Below are 21,480 nucleotides of genomic sequence, written 5' to 3'. Positions count from 1 at the left end.
TGGGTCTCCCAAGACTCCTAAACAGCCGTGTCTATTCCTAGGACAAGTTCCCTGTTAGGGAGCCAAAGTTCTAGAAGGCTAGAGCTGCCAATTTCATCAGAGTCCACATGCCCAGGGCTCTAATGACAGGTGTCCAGCAGAGTCCTACTCACACCACACAGGCTCCCCCAACAAAAGCATCATAAAAACTTTGCAGTCATTCAGACGCTGGCCATGAGCTCCAAAGGCAATGAGTGCTCAAGGGCATTAACTCATTAACTTGTTGACAACAGTTTCCTTTGGAGGCACCCCATCGCAGGGGGGATCTTAGGACCTTCACATTTAAATTCAAGCTCCTCTTGGCCACCACTGCCCTCATGAAAAAATATGAGTACAACAGGGCTGGGAAACCTCCTCCACAAAGGGTCAGGGAGCGAATACTTTAGGCCCCACCCACATCTTTTTTTTTTAAGCAGCTCTTTAAGAATGAATAATCATTCTTAGCTCATAGGCTATGGACCAAACCAGCCTTGATCTGACCCCTAGTGTAGGATAACATGGATCATATAAAGTTTAGAAATTAGAATTTAGAAGCAGACCAGAGCCCATCTCATGTGTTTATTTTAAAAGAGACAGTCTGGAGAAATTCTGTGAATAGATTTTTAACAAAATCTAACCGGTTATCACTAGCCCATAGCTGACAGAAGGCCCAGAATGCCTTCTTAACCAACTTCTTTACCTTGTGCCACCAACAGCTCCGGATACGTCCCTTAAATCATCGGAAGGTGCCTGACAGAAAAGGGAATGTGGTCAGCCCCAACCTGCTATATTCATTCCCTGACATCTAGCAGGTACTGGACCTTGAGCCAGGTACCCCATCTGTCCTCCTTCACTGCCCTGCAGTAAGTTCCTCACCATCCCACTCTCTACTCTGGGGTAGATTCTAGGGCCTGGAGGCAGAAGACCCCTACAATTATCCTGTCAGTGCCCAGCAGCACTGATTCCCATCTGTCTGTCTACTCCCAGCCCACGCTCCCAATCCCTGGGCCAGAGCCTCTTGCCACTCTGCGGTTCAGTTTATACCTCTGGGTCTGGCACCTAAGTGCTCCCTATGCCACCTCAGAGGGTCCACGTGGACAGTCTACCAACTTGGTAACTGGCCAGTAGAGGACACAATGAACAGAGGCTGCATAGCACCTGGCAAGGCCCTTCCAATGATTTCTGGGCAATGGGGAACACCTAAGCTTAGGAAGCTTCCTTCCTACTGTGTGACCCCGGGGAAGGTGAAAGGAGAGAGTGTTATGGAGTGCTGAGACAGAATGAGAACTCTGCAAACTGCCCCAGGGTCACACAACCATGACCCTGTGTTATTGAACAGAGATGGGGCTGGAGGGAGGCCCAGGTACCAAGCACACTCCCCACGCACACAGCAAATGAGCCACTCACCCCACACTTGCCTTCCTCCTCTCTTCCCAGGACACATGAAGAAGCTCCGGAACCCTCAGCAGCAGCCACAGAGAAGGTGCCAGAGTCATACTGTGTCCCAAACTACCAGGGTGACATGCAGGAATGGGCAGAATGGCCCAGGGGTGCCAGGCAGCAGGGGAGAAACTCTTCCTGATGCATTTGGAACCCAAACAAGCCACCCCGCCCCCGAATTGCTTTCCCCAGGGGAATCCACTCACATGGGCTAAAGGTCATCTGGCTTTGTCCCCCCAGGGCCCAGTGAGAGAGAACTGCCTGTTCCCATTGGCGGAGGGAGGAAAGAGGAGGAAGGGAGTGGGTGGCTGAACATAGATCCTTAACCACAAAGCAGAGAGTATACCAAGCACTGGCAGCATTTGCTCTAGTCAGGCTACCTTCTAATTCCAGATAGCCTTAGACAAGCATTGGCACAGAGGTAACCAATCCCCAGAAGCAGGATGCAGAGGTAGGCATTACCTGTCCGGCAGGGATGGACTCCAAGGAATCAGAGCATCCCCGGGCAATGGGCCGGTCCTCAGGATTAAGACTGTCAGTGGACGAGAGGCTGCTGGCCAGGGCCTCCTCTTGCACAAACATGATTCCTGGAGAGACCAGGGGCAGGCGGGTGGGACAGCAGGGCAGGAGAGCAGCCATTCAACAAATGGGGCTGGGCCTTTGGAATACCAGCATGGCCGAGGGCTAGTCAGAACCCAAAATCCAGCCACGTAGATTACAGAATGTTAAAACTGAAATCTTAAAGTAACCTGAAGAAAGAACAAATGACTGCTTATCTAATCTCGGGGTAGAGAGACTTTCTGAGCTTAAATCCAGAGGAAGAAACTGAACTGTAACTACATAAAAACTAAACTATAAGTAAAAAAAAAAAAGAAACCTACTAAGATAAATCAAAGTCCAATGAAATGAGAAAGAAGTACTTACAATATTTGACATTTTTATCTTTAATCTATAAAAGGCTGTTACAGATGACAAAAATAGGGGAAGAAAGTTGGAAATCCCATTAGAAGACTGCAAAGAATGAACAGAACTTCCGCAAAAGAATGGCCAATGGATATAACATGAAACAACGCTCACCCTCACAAGTAATCATATAAGGGCAAGTTGGAACAAGACACCAGTTGTCTCTCACTTTTGCTAAGGTCAGACTGTGCGGCCCAGACTCGGCCTGACTGGGTAGAAGCGGGCACTGGGGTGCGAGCTGGCCTGCCTGTCAGGAGAGCAGTTTGGCAATATGTCCATCAAGAGCCTTAAACGTATTCACTCCTAGAGCCTCTGCCAAGCAAAATGACTAAATGAAGCCCCATCCCCCCAATCTGACACCTCTGCAGAGCTTCAAGACACACAAGGGCACAGGACCACAAGGACAGCCCATGCCCAACACCTATGGCCTGCTTCTCACAGAATATACCCACTGACCCTCCCCTAGGTAACACACTGACTCATGCTCCTGAGAAACACATGGTGTTTTTAAACACTGTTGAGGCTGTTTCATTATAGCACGTCTGGACTCATTACTGTACTCCAGACATTTCCTAGACTGGTGGAGTTATGATAAAGCCGTTTTAAACATTTTCCTAGGTGTAGCCGGTTGGATGAGATGAACATTGGGCATTGATCCTTGTTTCGCAGGAGCCCAGGGCTTGCCTCCACAGCCTGGCTTTACCACCAGTCACCACGGTTCAGTGAAAGAGCCCTAGTAGTCACAAACCCTTGTCCAGCTCTGCTACTGCCCGGGGACAGGACAACTCAGGTAGGCCAGGTCCTCTGCCAATGAGGTAGGCAGGCCAATGGCCTAAGCCCAGACTCCTCCGCCAAGAGCAGCAGCAGGTGCTCTGCACAGGTAGGAAGAACTGTAAGCACACATGCATGAAGCACACCCTTCTCTCCTGGAACTCACATGCTCAGATCCTCCCCATCCCTTGAAATTCCCCTTCCACACCACCTCCACTGCAAATCCCTCTCCTCTAGAAATCCCTCTCCTTCTACAAAACACCCCCATATCATTCCGTTCTCCCTTGGGCATACAGCTCATCTCCCCAAGTTCCTCAGGGGCACTGTACTGGTCATTTTGAAACCCACCTCTAGAATACCTCTCCCTCTACAAAAAAACCCCAAATCATTCTGTTCTCCCTTGGGCATACAGCTCAACTCCCCAAGTTCCTCAGGGGCACTGTCATCTTGAAGCACCCCCCCCCCCCAAAAAAAGGACACGGGAGAGTGCTTGCCCAGTGTTAGCTCACACATGCCTCTTATTTACCACAGTTCATCGAATCTAAGATGCGTAGATGTGGTGCCATCTTGGTCTTAGCAGGTGTCCAAGGAAGGTTTTCACACGACTCCATCACGAATATCAGTTGGCTGACGGCAACTATGAGACACCACTGACTGAAAGATGCATCTCAATTTCAGAGAAGTCACAAGGTGGAACTGTGTGCATCTTAGAATTGATGAAGTAGGGTGTATACACTCAAGTTGAGAAAATAGCTTCAGAGAGGCTTCAGAATTGCTTGAGGGAACATGGCCAAGTTGGGATGCAAACTCAGCTGACTGATCCCTAGGTGCCTGCTCCTAACAACTTCTCTATGGCTTCCTCTCAGCTCCGCGCCCTGCCTAAAGAACCAACCCTAGCATTTCGTATGTCAGCTCCTATTGGTCACAATTCTTCATGACTCCAACAAGCTGGCTAACAGCTCCTGAGATGACGAGAGGCCTGGTGTTTACTGGATAGCATCCCTTCAAGCGGGCCCCTGAGTACCCAGTTTATTCACAAGTATGTTCATTTCTAGGGAATCAGGCTGGGAGCAAAGCTGCTCCCACACGAGAAATCTTTACCCATTCAGGCAAGATAAAGCAGTACATAGCTGAACGCGAACAGCTGTAGACTCCTCCATTTAGTGAGAAAAAAAAGCAACATTTTCTTGCCACTACCCCCCCACCCCAGCCCTTTTTGGAGCTGAGGAAATGAGGATTGGGATAGTCTCTCTGCTTCCTTCCTGGACCACAGTTTGTACAAAATAAGTGGTCAGAAAGGGCCATTCAGAGGATGGGACAGGGATCATCAGGAGAGTGCTCAGATGGGGGCCCGTCCTTTGTTTCTCACAAAAAGGAAAGAGGTGTGCACACAGACATCCACTGCAGTTTTATTTATAAGTGGTGCAAACGTGGAGACAAAGTCTAAATGTCCAGCATCTGGGAAAGGGGGAAACAGACTACAGTGAGTCACTCGGTGGTGTGTCTCCAGGAGAGGGGGTCAGTGAGGAAGCGGGGCTGAGGCCTGGGCCTGGCTGGTACAGAGGCTTCACCAGCAAAGGGGGGTGGGGGGGCTGCCTGCAGCTGCGGCTCTGGAGGCAGATGCCTCTCTCACCCCACTGGAAGTCCTCTCTTTACCAGCTTGTTCTCCACTTGCTCGCTCAGTCAGATAATCATTCATCAATTCCACAAAGGCTGACTGAGCACCGACTGGACCCTGGCCTCGAGGACCAGTCGCAGCTCCCTGTCCCTAGAACCCGAGTCAAGCAATTCCTGCAGTGCTGTGATTGGGCAGCATGGGTGTGAGGCCTGAAGAGGGCTTTGACCCTGAGGCAGGAGATGAGGTCAGGGAGGCATCTTCACAGTGATATACGCCCCGGCCCCCGCCCCTTTTATATATAAAAATAAAACCAAAATTTCTCAGTCAAGGGAGTTACAAAAGTAAATTGACAATCACTCTGGCAGCCAACATCACCATCCCTTCTCAAGAGCGCTCTCCCACATTTCACAGCTGTGACCTTGGTGCACTGCCCTGCAGCAGGCTTTCTAATTTACCCAAGCGCTTCTCTCTTCGTCCTACCCAGTCTTCCCCTCTCTAATGTGATGGCTGCAGTGTATTTTGCACCACAGCTTAATCTCCTTCTCATCCTCTGACATTTGTCATATTCCCCGCTTCGATAGCATAAATTATGCTGCAGTGAGCATTTCGTGTCCCCTTCCCTTATCTTATCCCACCAAGATAAAATCCCCACCAGAGGGGTTACCAGGTCAAGGGGTGCAAACGTTTTTCTGGCTCTTGAAACATAAGGTCAAACTGTTTTCCCAAGACCTCACACCAAGTTCTGCGTCTCCAGGAGCCCGGGTGGGCGGGCGGCGTTCCTTCCTGTGTGTCCCGAGCCTCGGCTCCACTCGGGATGGCACACCCTCCCCTCTTCCGTGGGGGCCAGGCCAGCAGACACTCTCATGGGACCTGCTTCACTCACTCATCTCCGAGGATGCCTGGGTTCAGAGGTGAAAACCCTTTGAAAACGCTAAGACAGTGGGCAGGTGAAAGGGACTGGTCTTCCATGGGTTCGTGGACAGCCTGTCTAGGCCCCATATGTTTAGGGCTGAGCCGCAGAGATGAGGCAAAGATTAAAGAAAGCTTCCCACACAGGGATCAGGGCGGCCAACTCAGGAAAGTGTCAAGGCCTGGCTTCCCATTAACAAGGAGCCAATTCGCCCACACTGCCTGCAGGGGAGCAGGGTCTTTATGAGCCAGCAGCCCCGAGTCTGTTCAAAGAGCAGCCTCAGGGCCCCATTAGACACCCTGTGGTATCCTAGAGGAGATGGGTTTGGGTATCAGAGCAATGGGGGAGTGGTCCTCACTAAGCAACAACAGCTGAAATCAGGCCAGGCACTCCTACCATGTGCCACTCTGAGGGGAGCTGGCCTGCAGACAGCACTGCACCCTCCCTGTGACTGAACCCTGCGAGGAGCAGGTGCCAACATCTCCCCCCAACTCCAGCCCAACCAGGGGGCCCAGCAGGGCCTGTTTGGCTCTGCTAGGCAGAAGGCTACATACATGATTACCTTGGTTGGAGAGGATAGGCTGGGGCAGAGAGGTGGAGCTGGGAGCCACGGTGGGAGGGGAGCTGCTGGGTCTGACACAGGGAGCAGCTGAGAGCCGGCAATCCTCACTGACCTAGGAGGAGTGCTTGAGTCAGCCCGAGAGAGAAAAGAAGGCTCAGGAAGAACAGAACTCTAAAAGCCAGGGGTGAGGAGGAGAAACTCAAAAGGTTCTCATAAACATTGGTGATGGAGAAGTCGGTCTCACCTAACCCTCAGTAACCCCATGTGGTAGGTTCTATCACTCCTCCCATCTTACAGATGAGAAGAGAGGTGTGACTTGCCCAAGGCCATGCAGCCAGGACTCACTTAATGGTCCCTAGTACTTCCACGACCCAGTTCCACTGAGTGACATTGCTCTTACCTCCCACACAAAGACCCACCTTCTTCTCAGGATTGCTCAGTTTGGACTTGACCTCCTTGGCTTTCTGAATTGCTTTTAGCACTTCCACAGTGTCCAGCTCCTTCTCTGTGGTCATTGTGTTATCCAGACAGACCTGCAGAGTCCAGAAATGGCTATCAGCCTAGGGGCTGACAAACATAGTAAGAATACAATGGTGGGAGTCCTGTCAAAGTGTGGGTCAGGCCCTGTGAGGCTCAGCCCACTGGGAGGTGACTTCCTCACCACACATAAAGTGACCTGGGAGCTCCTTAGGTGGCCTGGGGAAGTCTCAAACTGCCTAGTTTGTTTCTGGTGAGGCAGGAGTACAAGGTCAATTGAGGAGGCCTCTTGGGTAGCTGAGATTGGGGTAAGGCAGTGACTTGAACAAAGCTCTCAATTACAGCAGAACTCAGATTAGTAAAGAGCATGGAGAAGGCCTTCTGGGCTGGGGAACTGGGAGGGCAAAGGCATGGGAAGCAGGACCTCTATCTACAAATGCAGGAGGAGTTGTGGGCTGGCAGGCAGTGTGGGACCAAGCAGTGCAGTCAAATGAAGGAAGGTCCCAAGAGCCTAGAGCCAGGGAGGGAAGGTGTCATCTTGTGAACATTGTCTTGGTGACTATGGAGGAAGGGGCACTTGGGGACAAAAAGAGATGGTAGGCTTGGGTGGAGGGGAGGGCAGGGTGAGGGAAGAATGCAGATTTCTAGGTATCTTCTGGTCTGAGATTTGGGAGAGTAGGGGAAGGGCCTGCTTGAGGCTGAGTAGACAGCTGAACCTGGCGAAGGACCTGTTTGGTTGGCATGGTGGTAGGTGACGAGATACAATTAGCAGGCAGTAGATACTGGCTGGGTTATACTGGTAAAGGTGGGCACATTGGGTTTATAGCCAGACTTCATGGCCAGAAGTTGTCCAGGGAACATGATCATTTCAAATATCTTATTTCTGACCCTTGCCTACAATAATCAATGTTACTATTTAAGAAGCTGAAGAGAGTCCCTCCACACTCAGTCTGTGCCTGTAGGCTTGTGGGGAGCCCTCTTGGCATGAAGCTCTGAAAGAAGTGTCACGAGGGAAGCCTGCTGGGGAACTACGGTAGTCCGTGGCCACTGACAGGAGGGGTTGCAGAAGGGGTGAGGGAGCTTTTTCCTGGGGAGGCAGACTTCCCAGAACTGAAAGGCTCTTCAGGGTGGGGACACTACCCCCGGCTCTACCTGTGAAAATGTGGACTCTGTCCAGACTATTTCTTAGATGGAGCTAATCCCCACCCCACCCCCAACCCTAGCAGCCTACCTCAGAGGCCCTCTCTCCAAACTGAGCCAGCACTTTGGTTCGGTAGTCAGGGATGATGCTCAGAGGGTTGTTCAGCAGAACCACGTGCTCCAGACATGGGAGGCTGCCTATGCTCCTGACCTCCTCCATCTGCAAAGCAAATTTCATTCCCCTCATCCCTTCTTTTAACACTTTGGCAACATGACAACACATTTGATGGTCTCTTCTAGATGAAAAAAAAAAAAAAAAAACCTTCACCATTCTTCTTTAAAGTGATAAACACCAAGGCCCTGCCATCTCAGAACTCTGAGATCCTCTTGGGACGTGGCTCACCTGTTCGATTCTGTTATTGCTGAGATCCAGGTTGACCAAGGAGTAGAGCTTGTGCAGACCACTCAGACTCTCCAGGAGGTTGCCTGCCAGGTTCAGAGTTTTGATGTTCCCCAGTTTGGTGTGAACCCCCTCCAAGGAGGAGAGCTTGTTGTAGGACAGATCCAGGTGCACAAGGTTGTACAGGTGCTGTGGCAGCATTGAGAACAGGGTTAACTGGTTCAGGTCAAGGCTCCAAAGAAAGGAGACTAACACTAAAGGTGTGATGGGCCTTCCAACCTAAAATGACCAGTTCTGTAGGCTGTTATTTGGAAGAGAACCCCTCTTTCCCCCTGCGCATGCCACAGCCCACTGGCACCCTCTGCAGAGGCAGCACAACCACAGGGTAGGTGTGGGCTTTGAAAATGAGGTTGTTCATCATCACGATGGAGGTGGATCATGGTCATCTCACTCTACTTGTACTTATTCATCTTTTCTAATTCTGGGGAACTACAGCAACAATTGCTCAGTGCATCACTGAAACCCTACATGGAGAGCAGCAGCCCCTGCCCCTATGAACCTCTGGTGCACCCAGACACCTTTCAAGTACCTGTGACAGAAAACCCCGGGTATGGTCAAACTACCAAGGCTGCACCAGCCTTCTGAACTCTCAGGGACCTTCTCAGAAACCCACATGTGGCAATGATCTCCAAAGACATTAATTACCTGCAGGTTGTCCACTACTAGCACTCCATTGTGACTCAGGTCCAGGAACTCAATCTTTGGAATCAGTTTCTTGTGGAAAAAAAAAAGGACAACACCCAACCAATGTTACTCTAGGAGACTGGACCCTGTATAACCCCTGTACATGGCAGACAGATACCCTGAGACTCTTCCAACCATGGATTATTGGGATGGCTGTCTCTGCAGGGCCATTGACGTGACTCCTCCCAGTGCCCACTCAGCAGTATGTCCACAGGACCACACAGGGACTCCAGTGATGAGCACGTCTCCGTTTTTATAGAGCACTCAGCTTATGAAATGACAAATGGCAAGGTTCCAGAGAAAAATGTCTGTCCATCCTTCTCCAACACTACCCATTGAAAAGCAAAAATACAGGAGTCACTCCTATTTTCCAAATGCCACCTGGATGTCACTCTTACATGGGCACATCTGGAAGCTGAGGAATGATTTTTGCATTCCACTCTTTGGGAATAAATGTCATCACTCACTGTATTTTTATTTCAAATATACGTGCAATTAATATGCCTCATTTGGTTCTAAATTCAATTTCACTTATTTTGAATTTAAAAATTACAGGCAATGCACAGAACACAGATTTTCTGTGGTCTTCCAGAAAAAGCCAAGTTAAATATCCAATCTCAGGGTTCAGTCAAGCCAGAGAAGGCCCTAGTGCCTGCTGCTGAGAGCGTACCACAGACTCGTCGATCTCAGAGATGCTGTTGTGGCTCAGGTCTAAGGTGGTCAGAGCTTGCCAAGTGGGGATGATCGCAGTCACAGGGCCTTCCAAGGCTGTGCCTTCTGGCTCCCACTCATCAAATTCTGAGGCTTCAGGAACGAGGACTTCCTGTGTAAGAACATCTGTTGAGCTACACTTGGGCCCTCACGCAACATTCACTGGGAACGCTATCATTGCACAATTTCAGGAAGGGCTTGAGCATATTTAGCATGTGGAAGTGAACTTGCATTAAAATTGGGCTTTGGTTCATATGTCTTTAAACGATTGTGAAATAACTGAAAAGCTTAGCAACATAACAGCTACTTGGAATATATTCTAGCCCTGCTTCAGGAGCAAATGCTTTTCAAGCCCACAAGAGCCTTTTGCTATGTAGTGATGCCTTTTTTGGCTTAAATCTCAGAGGCTAAAGGTCAGAATTCATGGTGTTTCCAGGCAGTTGTGCTTTTCGAGGTGACATTGTGGTCCCCACTGTGGGCAGCAGGCCCCTTTAACTGTTATATCACAGGGCTCAAACCCAACAATGCTGAGAAAAGGGTAGCAGCACGGAGTGCAAGGACATCATTAAAGGGCAGGGAAGGAGGCCTCCTTATTTTGACTTTTCATGCCCACAAGACCTCTCCTCTCTCAATCAATCATTTTGGGCCCTGTGAGCCGGGCAGCAGAGAGTGCCTCTTGCTCCAAGAGGGGCAAGGTTGTCTGACACCCTTGCTCTTGACACAAGCCTCCTTCTTTTAGCCAGTAAGCCTCAACTTCTACCAAACTCAAATCTTGATTAGACAGTCTAAGTCATAAAAGTAGCCACTGTGCCTTTTCTGGAGAAGAATTTTAACATTACTAAGATGCATTCCATAAAAAGGTAAACAGGAACCTCTGACATTCTCAAATCGAGTATTTCTGATGCTCACATACAAATAACAAGGCCTAACTTGTCTCCTTCAAGTCCACTAAAAACAGGACACAAACAAGTGCTAAGCCAGAGCTTTTTAAGCTCAGAGAAACATTTATATCAATATAATAAATGTCCTGCTACTTGCTACTGCTTAACAATTTGCTCGTCCAAAACCAGTGATTTTTTTTGAGGGGTGGGAGGAGTGGGGGTACTCAGTTCCCCCAAAATAGCTTGCTTAACAATGTGATTTTTAATGAAGATGAGGACTAAAGTGTCCTGGGGCGGCTAAGTGCTGGGAAATCCCAAGTGAGTGTGTGGCTGCTCAGGCCCAGGGGAAGGTCCAGCTTCTGGTTTCTGACAGTGGCAGTGTTCACACCTACCCTTGGTGAGGAGTACCAAAGTACAAGACCCTACCCTGCAGACAGTTCCCAAAGGAGAAACAGGTGGCACTCACCTTCATCAAGGTTGCTGAGAAGCGGACACTCATTGTGGCTAAGGTGGGCTTCGACACAACCAGCCCCTGGATGTGCTTGGCATCACAGTGACTTATCTGGAAAAAGAAATAGTAATTGCACCATTGTTCCATCAGAAGTCCCGGGAGGTGGATGTTTGTTACTCACACACAAAAGGAGCGCAACCACCAGTGAACCCAAATCCTTAGAAGCAGGAGATAACTCAAATCTTAAGTCTCTCTTTTCTTCAATTTTTAGTGCTGAGTAAACAGTCTTTGAAGTTATCTGGTAAGACCCACAATAAACCACAAACTCCATTTTCTCTGTAAGGACTGCTTGGGGCTTGGCCAGTGGACAGAAAGTGTGGGCCAGGGACCAGAGCTGAGAGCAAGGGGCCTCTGCAGCACAGTGAGCATGGTGGGCCCTCCTGCTCACCACGCTCACTTCCCAGTCTCGGCTGTGTTGAGTAAGAAGAAGGCAGTGTAGCCAAAGCGCATTCCCCTGAGCCACCTGCCTGAGTGCCAGACCCACAGAGCCCAGTGGCAGAGCCTTAGCCTTCTGAGCCAGGGCAGGGCAAGGCTGAGCCGGGCACTCCATCAACTTCCTAGTCTTCACTCAGCCTGCATTGGTTGAAGCACACTCCACAAGTTCCCACCAAGGAAAGCAGTCCTCCAGGTCTCTGAGATGAACACAGAATGTTGCAGGCAGAATAGTCCAATGGGTGGCAGGGGCTCTGGAGTTAGGCTCAGCTAAACTCAGATCCCAGCTTTCCCTTCATTAATCGTTTGGTCCTAGCCAAACCTCCTTATCTCTCTAAGCCTCAGTTTCCTCAATTATAAAATGGGAATAAAAGTGCCCACCTCACAGGGCTGTTAGGAAGAGTCCATCAAGGAGTGTACATTAGACATGGGGCACAGGGCTGAACATGAAAGCCATGCTCGAGAAATAGATGCTTTAATACATTTTTTATTATTTGTTACTGAGTCTCCTTTCATTTTAAAAATGGTAACAAAATTGGCATCACAAATCCAGGAGTTCAGTAGTGAGCAATGCAAAGTATTTCCTGCTAGGTGTGGGCATGCCAGAGGGCAAGGAACCCTCAAAGCTCATTGCTGAACTGCCTTGGGAAACAGACTTGGAACTGGCTCTGCCTGACCCTCAGAATGACTTCTCAGCACTTCAACCTGAATGAGGAAGCCCAGAAGGAGCTGGACACTGGTGCTCCATCCTGTCCAAATGCTGCCTCATCCTGTCCAAATGCTGCCCATGCGAGGGGCGGAGACATGCAGACCAGCAAAGAGCAGCAGAAGTCTCTCTTTCTCTGCTTTCGGGTTGGCCTTACTTACCTAGATGGAATCTGCCACATACTGAAAACATGAAAAGTAATAGTGCCTTACAATTAAGTCCAGACACCCAACATCAAAAACACTCCCTAGCCACATCATACAGTCACAAGCAAGATGATACATATGCAGGACTCAGCTCTATCTGTACTTCAGGGGCCCTGGGCCTTACCTCCACCTGATGAAGTGACTTAAATATTGACAGATCAAAAGGCAGGAGATGCTCCTGAATGTTGCTGGTCCCAAAAGGTCCTTCTGTGCCAGAAACCTGCAATCAAAGATGCAGTTTGAATTAGGGATGCTGCCACAATCGCTACCCATCCATGTTCACAGGGCAGGGCTACAGCAACTGCCACACCCGACTTGAAGCTCTGCCTGGCTATGTGAGGCAGAGTGGGCAGGCATCCTGCTCAACACTTCCACAGTCAACAAACCAGGCTAAAGCCAAGGTTGAAAGCAAGGGACACTGGATCACGACTGCCCCCTGGAGCTCACAGTCAGCAGCACAGTGCCAAGAACCCAAAAGGTGGCCTTCCTTCCCTGGATGGCCCATACAGCCAGCCTCCTTCACATGAACTGCCAGCCAGTGAGCTGTTAGGTCCTACACTGGCTGTATGCCCATCACACCCACAACTGAGCTGCTGCAGCTTTACCTTAAGGTACTTAAGGCGACACGTGAAGTCCAGAATGTGTCCGAGGTCAGTCTTGGCATCCCCACTGGCACATGTGGGCTTTCCCTGCTGCAGCTGCTCGGTGACAGCATAGAGCTGTAGAGGCCCAATGGCAAAGACCTCACCAGCCACCAGAAGCTGTTCACCTGCAAAAGCCATGCCCTACAGAGTAAGCATCCAGCCCCAGCCCTGTCCCCATCAAGTGGCCAGGGTGTCTACCCACTTGGCTGTTAACAAGTTCCTGGCAAGTATCCATTATGTGCACCACACTGCATCAGGACAAAGCCACAGTCCTGAGTATGGAGAAGATAGTGCCCTGCTGAGCTCATGGTGGGCACAGGGCACACCCAGGATACGTGATTACAAAGGAGGGAAGGGCCAGGGGAACGTGTAGCTGGGAAGCCAAAATCTGAGGCACTGAGCCAGGATAAAGCTGATGTAAGGCAATACTGTGGGCAACAGACCTACGCTGCAAACTCCAAGATGCAGACATCTTGAGTTAGGTGAGGCCAAAGATGCTAGCACAGTATAGGGCCACAGGCCCCTAGCACAGTATAGGGTCCCAGGCCCGTAATAGTGCTGGGCAAGTTGTACCCAGTAATTTGAGGACCCACAGTCACATACCTTTTTCAAAGAGCTCCTCGGCCAGTGCTGCAGTGATGCCATTTATCTCCTGCAGAGAAAACAAAACCCACAGTTAGGATGCCAACTTGTCCCTAGTCACCAGACTTGCACATTCCCTATCTACCTGCTCTGCCGTTGCAGTGCAAGCTCACCAGAAAGTTAACAACGTAGGGGAGAGTAAACCTATAATGAATCAAGATGCTTAGAAAGAGAAACTAAATATTCTCAGTCATAGGAACATTTGAAATGTCTCCTCAAAAGTAGAAACCAGACTAATGCTGCAACTTCAAGCCCACAAGGGCACTGGTTGAGAACCTGAGGCCCAGAAGGCTTGGCTATGCCAATCAAATGCTTGTCAGGAAGCCAGCAGCTACCACAACTGGCCCTGGGAGACCCTAGGAGAGGGCATGGTGAGAGGAAGTCCTGTTTCTTCTGGAAAAGGGCTCCCATGACCCTTATGGGATAAAATACTTCCAGAGCCAACCCTCCCTGATAGTGACCATTTCTACTTCCTTTCACGTTCAAAGATATCTTAGGAAAGAGTGAGCACTTACTCTCTTCCTGTGCTCATCCCTTCAAGTCTTGCAACAGAACTTGCAACACTACCACTTGGCCCCAGCGTCATGAGAAAGCAGGAAAAGATTTCCTTTTAGAATGTGATGAAGAAGACATGACAAAGACAAGCCTTCAGTCACATGAAAAGCTAATGTGCTTGGGTCTTAATTCATGCTGGGCGATGGCCTGAGTACTCGCTATGCGGTGGTTCACTCAGACTCCAACACCCTACGCAAGGAAGACATTACTGTGAACTCTGTTTCACAGATGAGCAAACTGAGATGAGAGGTGCTGTAAAACTCTCCAATTCTACATGGCTAGAAACTAGCAAAGCCACACACCCAAGCATCTGGCCTTGAAGCCTCTCTGCATATAACCAATTGCATTAACTCTTTAGTGGTGTGACTATAGGGTTGGCGAGGCCCCCAGGCCCTCAGCCCCACATCCCACAGGTAAGAATTTTAACCAGTTGACAGATGGCAGCCAACAGGACTTTTCGCAAACAGGTCCAGATGGAGGCTGCACAATTGCCTTCATAATTCACAGGAACATCACTGCCACCAATACATGCCATTCACATGTTTATGGGACTTGAAAGGCAACAGGTTACAGGAGACAGGGTGTCCTTTTCCTGTTTTTCTCTTTGGTTTATCTCTTTCTTATCTTTTATACATAATGGACATTTTAAAGGTTTTTTATGTGCTTCAAATATCTTCTCCCTGTATGTGCATGCCTTTTATCTTTGTTTGTGGAGGTTTTCCTGACACAGAGTGGGTTTTTCATTTTTATGTTGTTTCATCTGTGATTCTTTTCTTTTGTGACTTTGGGGCCTCTTCTCCCACCCTAAGATTATACAAATATTCTTCTTTTTTCTTTTAGTACTTTATGGCATCTTTTAAAAATGTGTTTATCTTTTTAATCTGCTTGAAATTTTTACATATAGTGTGAGAATAAACTCCCAGCTCCCCACCCCCACCGCCCCGCAAATTGACAAAAAGCCAAAGAGGAAAAAAATGAGCAAACACAGCCCCAGAATTAAGGGGCTCAGAGTTTCACAAGATGCAGGGAAGAATGTAAAATGGCCATCAAAGGGACAGATCAGGCTCCGAGCAGGAGAGTGCTCCAGCTAGAGAGAAGAGAGGCTATCAGTTAACACTGGAGTTCGACTTCAGTCTCTTGCAACAACTTAAACTCAATTACATTTTACCTGGCTACTGTGAAGTACTGAAGATTAGGAAGAGCTTAGAATGATCCAAAGACTCATTTCCCTACCAAGTTTTGAGAACCAAGCCCTGTCTCCAAATCTACACTTCCCTATCCTCCCTGTAGTTGGAATTGCCTGGAGAGCCTAGACATAGCCCTGAGCAGCTCCTGGCTCCTCCATCCTGTCATTCGCCCCGAGGGTTCTAGGAGGACTTCCCTGGGAAAAAGACTCCTTGCCCACCGTCAGTACCTAACAACTCCCACCCTCAGAGTTACATTTCTTCAGGCAGCTGGTGCCAATGCCAGTCCTGCTAAGGTGACAGGGATGGAATTTCTGGAAATAGCCATGTGAGAGACAGTGAGGGCCAAGAATTCATGCTAAGCAGAGGGCACATTTTCACTTCTGAGCAATGTAAAAAGCGAACTATGTAACAATTTCTGTTCCCGTTTTTTGGGGCACAGGAAGCGCAGGCTGCTACAACACTATCAATTTAGTTTCCCAGGCTATCTTCACCTTGAGAGACTTAATCAGAAAGAAACAAAGAAATGCCTCAAGCCTTCAAATACAGAGCACTGGTCTCCTCAGAACAACACTTTGCCCCCTCAGTGAGCGTTCCAGTTATAATGCGGCCCTACGTGCACAGCACAGGTGTATAGTCAGGTCTCACTCTGGCCAGGAGGAGATGGGGGGCCTAAGCTGCTGCAGATACTGCCAAAAGGTCACTTATGGGGACAGGTGACTCCCCACACACCCCACCTAACTGTGCTTTGGGTAAAGGGACTCGAAGTGCTTTGGGGTGCCACATATGCCTGAATTGAAATATTTTTTTTTAAAAAAGACATTCTTTATATTGCAATACAAATTTCAATTAAAAATGTTATTAGCTATGCTTAAAAAATATAACACTCACCCCCACAATGTATTACAGACCAACTGATCAGTTGCCTGACAGGATCACATGTTGGTATGCAGCATTGGGCAGTGGTGTGAGCTGCATGCAAACATGCTATAGACTAGCTGGGCTGTAGCTCTGCAACTACCATTTTAACTGAGCATGTCTGTGCACACAGAGCCCCACAACCAAGTGCATTCCACAACACACACGCTTGCACTCAACGTATGACCCCAGGCCCCAGCCTGATGTTGCTGCTGTATGCACTTGAGCATGGAGTGCTTGTCAGGGGGGCATTAAAGAGGGACTCAGTTATACATCACTGTGTGGTTCGCATCTTTGTCTTCTATTTATGCGATGAAGAACTGTAGCAGGAGTCAAGTATACTATGTGCCATTTGACTTTAAGTAAAAATTCCCCATTGAGCGATTCAAGCCTCAACTTTAACTGAAGAGAGATCCAAGATTATAAATTGCAAAGAAATCTGTTACAATTTACAGCCTAAGTACTTTGCAACTAAAACAAATGACAGATGCAAATGCCCAGGCTGATGTTAAGATGGTAACAGTTCCATCATGGCTCCTGATTTCAAATTTTAAAAAGGGTCTTTGTTCTAGCCAACTGGTTTTAAAATAAGAAAATCACATAAATGCTACCTTTGAAGAGAACTGAGAGCAGCTGGTACTGGCTAGCACCTGGGGCACCTCATCATGGGTCATCACTCTTCTTGGCCCTTTACTTTCATGGCACCATCTCCTACATTCCTCAAGGGCTGGGGTGATCACCCTTCAGCTCACAAAAGAGGAACTGGGACACAGAGAGGTTAGATGCCTGACTTGGAATAAACTGACGGGAAACAACAGGACTGAGAGATAAACTCGGCTCTGCCTGCCTCCCAGATCCACAGTTAGATAGCCTATCACAAAATGGGGTACTGGAATTCTCCCTGGGACTCCATTTCAGTGAATTTGAAAACCTCTGCTCTGGGGTTCTGGGATGAAGTCTGTCACTGAGGGTCCAGGAGTATGGAGACATGGCTATCTAAAGAGAGACAGTATAGTAATAGGCCCAGTGCCTTCTCATTGCAACCTAGGGCCCCAGATATCCCATCTCAGAGTTGGGAAAGCACTGGGAAAGAACCAGTACTTTCTTTCCTTGCCATTAAAATCCACATTGCAAAAGAATGAAGCTGGACCTCTACCTCACATCATATACAGCTCAAAATGGATCGACCTAAACATAACAGCTAGAACTATAAAAAAAACATAGTTGTAAATCTTTGTGACCCTGGATTAGGCAAGACATGATGCCAAAACATAAGTGACCAAAGGAGAAAAAAACAGATAACATGAACTTCATCAAAATCTAAAAAGGAACTATCAAGAAAAGGAAAATCTCCACAATGGGAGAAAATATTTGCACATTACATTTCTGATATGGATCTACCACTGGAAATATATAAAAAACTGTAACTCCACAAAAAAATACAAGTAACCTAATTTTTTTAAGTGCAAAGAATTTTAATACATTTCTCCAAAGATATGCAAATGACAAGCACCTGAAGAGGCTCAACATCACTACTCATTAGGGAAATGCAAATCAAAACCACAATGAGATATCATTTCATAGCCACTAGAATGGCTATCAAAAAAATGAACAGAAAAAGTATTAGTAAAGATGTGGGGCAATAATGTATACATTGCTGTTGGGAATGGAAAATGGTACCACTGCTAAGGAAAAAAATTCAGCAGCTCATCAAAGAGTTAAACAGTTACCATATGACCCAGTAATTCCACTAGTATATACTCAACAGAAATGAAAACATGTCTACACAAAAACTTCTATATGAATGCTCATGGCAGCATTATTCATAATAGTCCCAAAGAGAAAACAATCCCAATGTCCATCAACTATGGACATCTAAACAAGATTTAGTCCATAAAAGGACAAAAGTACTGACTTATGCCACAATATGAAGGGACCTTGAAAACATTATGCTAAGTCAAAGAAGTCAGTCACAAAAGGCCATATACTTTTGATTCCATTTATATGAAAGTATGGAAACAGAAAGATTAGTGATTGCTAGGGGCAGAAGAGGATGGGAAATGATTGTGAATGGGTGTGGGGTTCCTTTTTGGGGTGATGGAATGTTCTGGTAACAGAACATAAATATTGGTGACAGATGCACAGCTTTGTGAATTTACTAAACACCTGGGAATTGTATACTTTAAAAGACTGAATTTTATGGTATATGAATGATGTCTCAATTTTTAAAAAATCCACATCACAGCCAAATAGGGTTCCCTGGGTCCACCCTGTCCAATGTCAGCCCCACGAGAGGTAGAGCATCCTGGGAATAATTTCAGAGAAGACACTGATGGGACAGAGGTTAAGAGACATAATTCTCTAAGAGCTCCCAGTCTTGCAGAAAAGGCTGACGAATCTTTATGCCCTGTTTGTTCAAACTCATTTGAAGATCTAATCTAGCGGTTCCAGATCGGGTGCAATTTTGCCCACCAGAGGGCTATCTGGCAAAGTCTGGAGACATTTTTGGTTGTGATAACTGGGTGGAGGAGGTGCTACTGGCCATCTAGTGGGTAGAGGCCAGAGAGATGCTGCTGAACAATACACAGAACAGCCCCCAGAACAATTATCCAGCCCCAAATGCCAACAGTGCCACTAATGACAAACCCAGATTCAATGAGTCAATTACTTTTTTAACTCCTTGAATTTATATAACCCAGGGACCTGTTTGTAAGAGTAATTTCAAATACGTTCACACTGCTACAAGCATTAGAGCATGACACAAATTGGAACCACACACATGGGCCAGCCCCAGGCCCATCGTAGACAAACCTATCTCCAAAGAGCAGTCCAAAAATCTAACACCCAGAGACAGCTACTACTAGTATTTTGTTGTATAACCACCTAGAATTTCCCTGGACATATTCATGTAAATGTTTTTAAAATATAAAATGGGATCATATTCTACATTGTTTTATGGTCTGCTCTTTTCCTATGTCAACAAATCCTTAGACACACCATCATTTTTGTAGCAAAATAATACCCAATTATCTGGTTGTATTCCTTTGTTTTTTAAAATCATTTCCTGTTGGACTTTTGTTTTCAGTATCTTGCTACAATCTTGAAATGACTACCTTTGCACCTAAATCCCTTCTGCAGTTGCCTGATTTTTTTCCTTAGAATTCTAAGAAGTGGAATTGTTAGCTGTTTTTAATGTTTTGGTTTCTCACTGCCAAATTTCCCTCCTTGAAGCTTGACGATTCATCCTGTCACCAGCAGCCCATGAAAACTGTTCTTTTATCCAGAAGGGAATGCAGAGTTGCTCCATAACATACTCCCATCAGAGGAAGCTATCTACCCTCACTCCCAACTCAGATCCTGACAATGCCCCAGGACAGCAATATTCTGCCAACACAGACTGATCCCTTAGTCTTGAGCTGTAGACCAACAACTCAACACTAGTCTATGCTAGGTGCTAGCTGTTTCTAATCTATCCCCATCCATTTGGATGAAAACCTAGCGTAAACACCTACAGACCGTTTTTGCTACCCAAAATGCCTGTGGTGGAAAACCTCTCTGTGGCCACGGGGTATCTAATGTAAGGCAAATCTGTTAACAAACATACTTCTGCCCAGATCCCATCCCCACTAGGGTGATGTTCCTCTATATTCTAACCTCAGGATTAAACTCCAGCCAATGTCTCCTCAAAGCTGAGGTCTACACTGGTTTGTTGCTTTGAGCTTGGGTGGTTGTGGGCTTGTGGGCAAAAGAGAAAACCTAAGAGGAACTTACATAGAACTGAAAATGCAAGAAATGGGCCAGCACTCTGGGGGCTACACCAGGGAAGGTGGTCAGCAGTGTCTGGAGGTAGATCTCCAAATCTTTCTCCCTCTTTTCCACCAAGCTTCTTGAGTTTTTCCCAATTATCTTTTTGGGAGGAAGTAGATTTTTATCAATCTTCTTCTCTGCAACAAGCTGTAAGAAAACATAAACATGTCAACCACAGACAAGAGGTTCTGCAACTAGACAAGACCAAGGCAAGAAGCCTGAGGGAAGGTGCTTGTCATAACTTCCCCAGCACCTCATGGCAGCAGTATCAGGATTAGTAACCAAACCAGTGCATCTGGGCTTGGCCTCATTAAGTTGTTAGTATTAGAAATACCAGTACAATTCCAGACAGAGAGCTCCATGTGGAGACGCTGGAAACATTCAGAAAGAGAGACCTCCAGGTCTCTAAAATCTCCATCTTTTCCAAACCAAAGCAAAAAACAATCCGGGTGGTGGCCTGTCTTTAAAACACTTGGGCTGCAAATGACCCAGAAAAAGGCATCTCTCTCCAAAATCAAAGAAAGAAATGGAATCACAGCCAATTTTAAAGTACAGTCCGTAGAATAGTTATAGTCAGGTCGAACAAGTTCAAACCTGTTCCCTCCCCAGGAAACTGTCCCGGGATCTCACATCCAAGCTAGGACTGGCAATCTTAAAACTGAAGTTCACATATGCTCCTTGTATACCATCTCATGGTAGGGCTGAATTCCCAGGACCCACCAGTTTTGGGTTTTTTTTTTTTTTTTGCAATTATGTTAATAAACTGGTTTGTTAAAGAACACTATAGGCATGGAGGCTGTTTTGCCCTACAACTAAAACGTGGCACAATGAGACCCTGGCCTAAAAGCCTCCAAGCCCTGAGACACAGGTCTCCCAGCTCTCAAGGGTTACCTTTTCATGCAAGTCATAGAAGTCGCTATAGCGGTGCTTGACTGTCCATTCATGGTTCCCATCAGTGACCTGGATGATATAAACCTAAAAAGGAAAATGGGCAGCCCTTGCCTAGTCAGCAACAAAGAGAGCCCCGCCCCACCCCCAGCAATAGCTGCAGGACACCTAGACCCTCTCAACCCTCAGGCCAAAGTTGGGTTGTTCTTCCCCACCAGTCTTTGCACTTGACTCTTGCTGCGCAGCAGGGCCCCCTATCAGCCTCCTCCATGGCCCTAGCACTGGATTTAGCAGGCGCACGGGGTAAGTCTGTGGCTTTACCTATATTGTATTAAGCCATCTCTTTAGTTTT

General features: G+C 47.5%; 1 protein-coding gene across 8 annotated transcripts in view; it reads right to left on the bottom strand.

Annotated features, from left to right (window-relative positions):
- The window catches only part of NISCH (nischarin), a 30,927-nt gene that overhangs the window by 7,441 nt on the left and 2,006 nt on the right, over positions 1–21,480 (bottom strand). For 3 of the 8 annotated variants that reach the window (XM_011372566.2, XM_011372568.2, XM_011372572.2), the window contains exons 2-16: positions 21,132–21,215; positions 20,205–20,387; positions 13,738–13,786; positions 13,096–13,259; positions 12,615–12,710; positions 11,102–11,197; positions 9,714–9,866; positions 9,005–9,073; positions 8,303–8,488; positions 7,991–8,119; positions 6,702–6,815; positions 6,283–6,394; positions 1,921–2,045; positions 1,426–1,527; positions 719–768 (exon numbers count right to left, since the gene is read on the bottom strand). In XM_011372566.2, coding sequence (XP_011370868.1) covers positions 719–768; positions 1,426–1,527; positions 1,921–2,045; positions 6,283–6,394; positions 6,702–6,815; positions 7,991–8,119; positions 8,303–8,488; positions 9,005–9,073; positions 9,714–9,866; positions 11,102–11,197; positions 12,615–12,710; positions 13,096–13,259; positions 13,738–13,786; positions 20,205–20,387; positions 21,132–21,215 — 1,712 coding nt within the window. Of the gene's footprint in view, positions 1–718; positions 769–1,425; positions 1,528–1,920; positions 2,046–2,378; positions 5,710–6,282; positions 6,395–6,701; positions 6,816–7,990; positions 8,120–8,302; positions 8,489–9,004; positions 9,074–9,713; positions 9,867–11,101; positions 11,198–12,614; positions 12,711–13,095; positions 13,260–13,737; positions 13,787–20,204; positions 20,388–21,131; positions 21,216–21,480 lie in introns of those variants that run through there. The other 5 variants (XM_011372570.2, XM_011372571.2, XM_011372569.2 and 2 more) reach the window with 4 other exon arrangements.

This window comes from Pteropus vampyrus, unplaced genomic scaffold (genome assembly GCF_000151845.1).
Source record: "Pteropus vampyrus isolate Shadow unplaced genomic scaffold, Pvam_2.0 Scaffold210, whole genome shotgun sequence".
Classification (NCBI taxonomy): domain Eukaryota; kingdom Metazoa; phylum Chordata; class Mammalia; order Chiroptera; family Pteropodidae; genus Pteropus; species Pteropus vampyrus.
The sequence above is the reverse complement of the archived record's forward strand: the minus strand, read 5'-3'. Positions and strand labels throughout refer to the sequence as shown.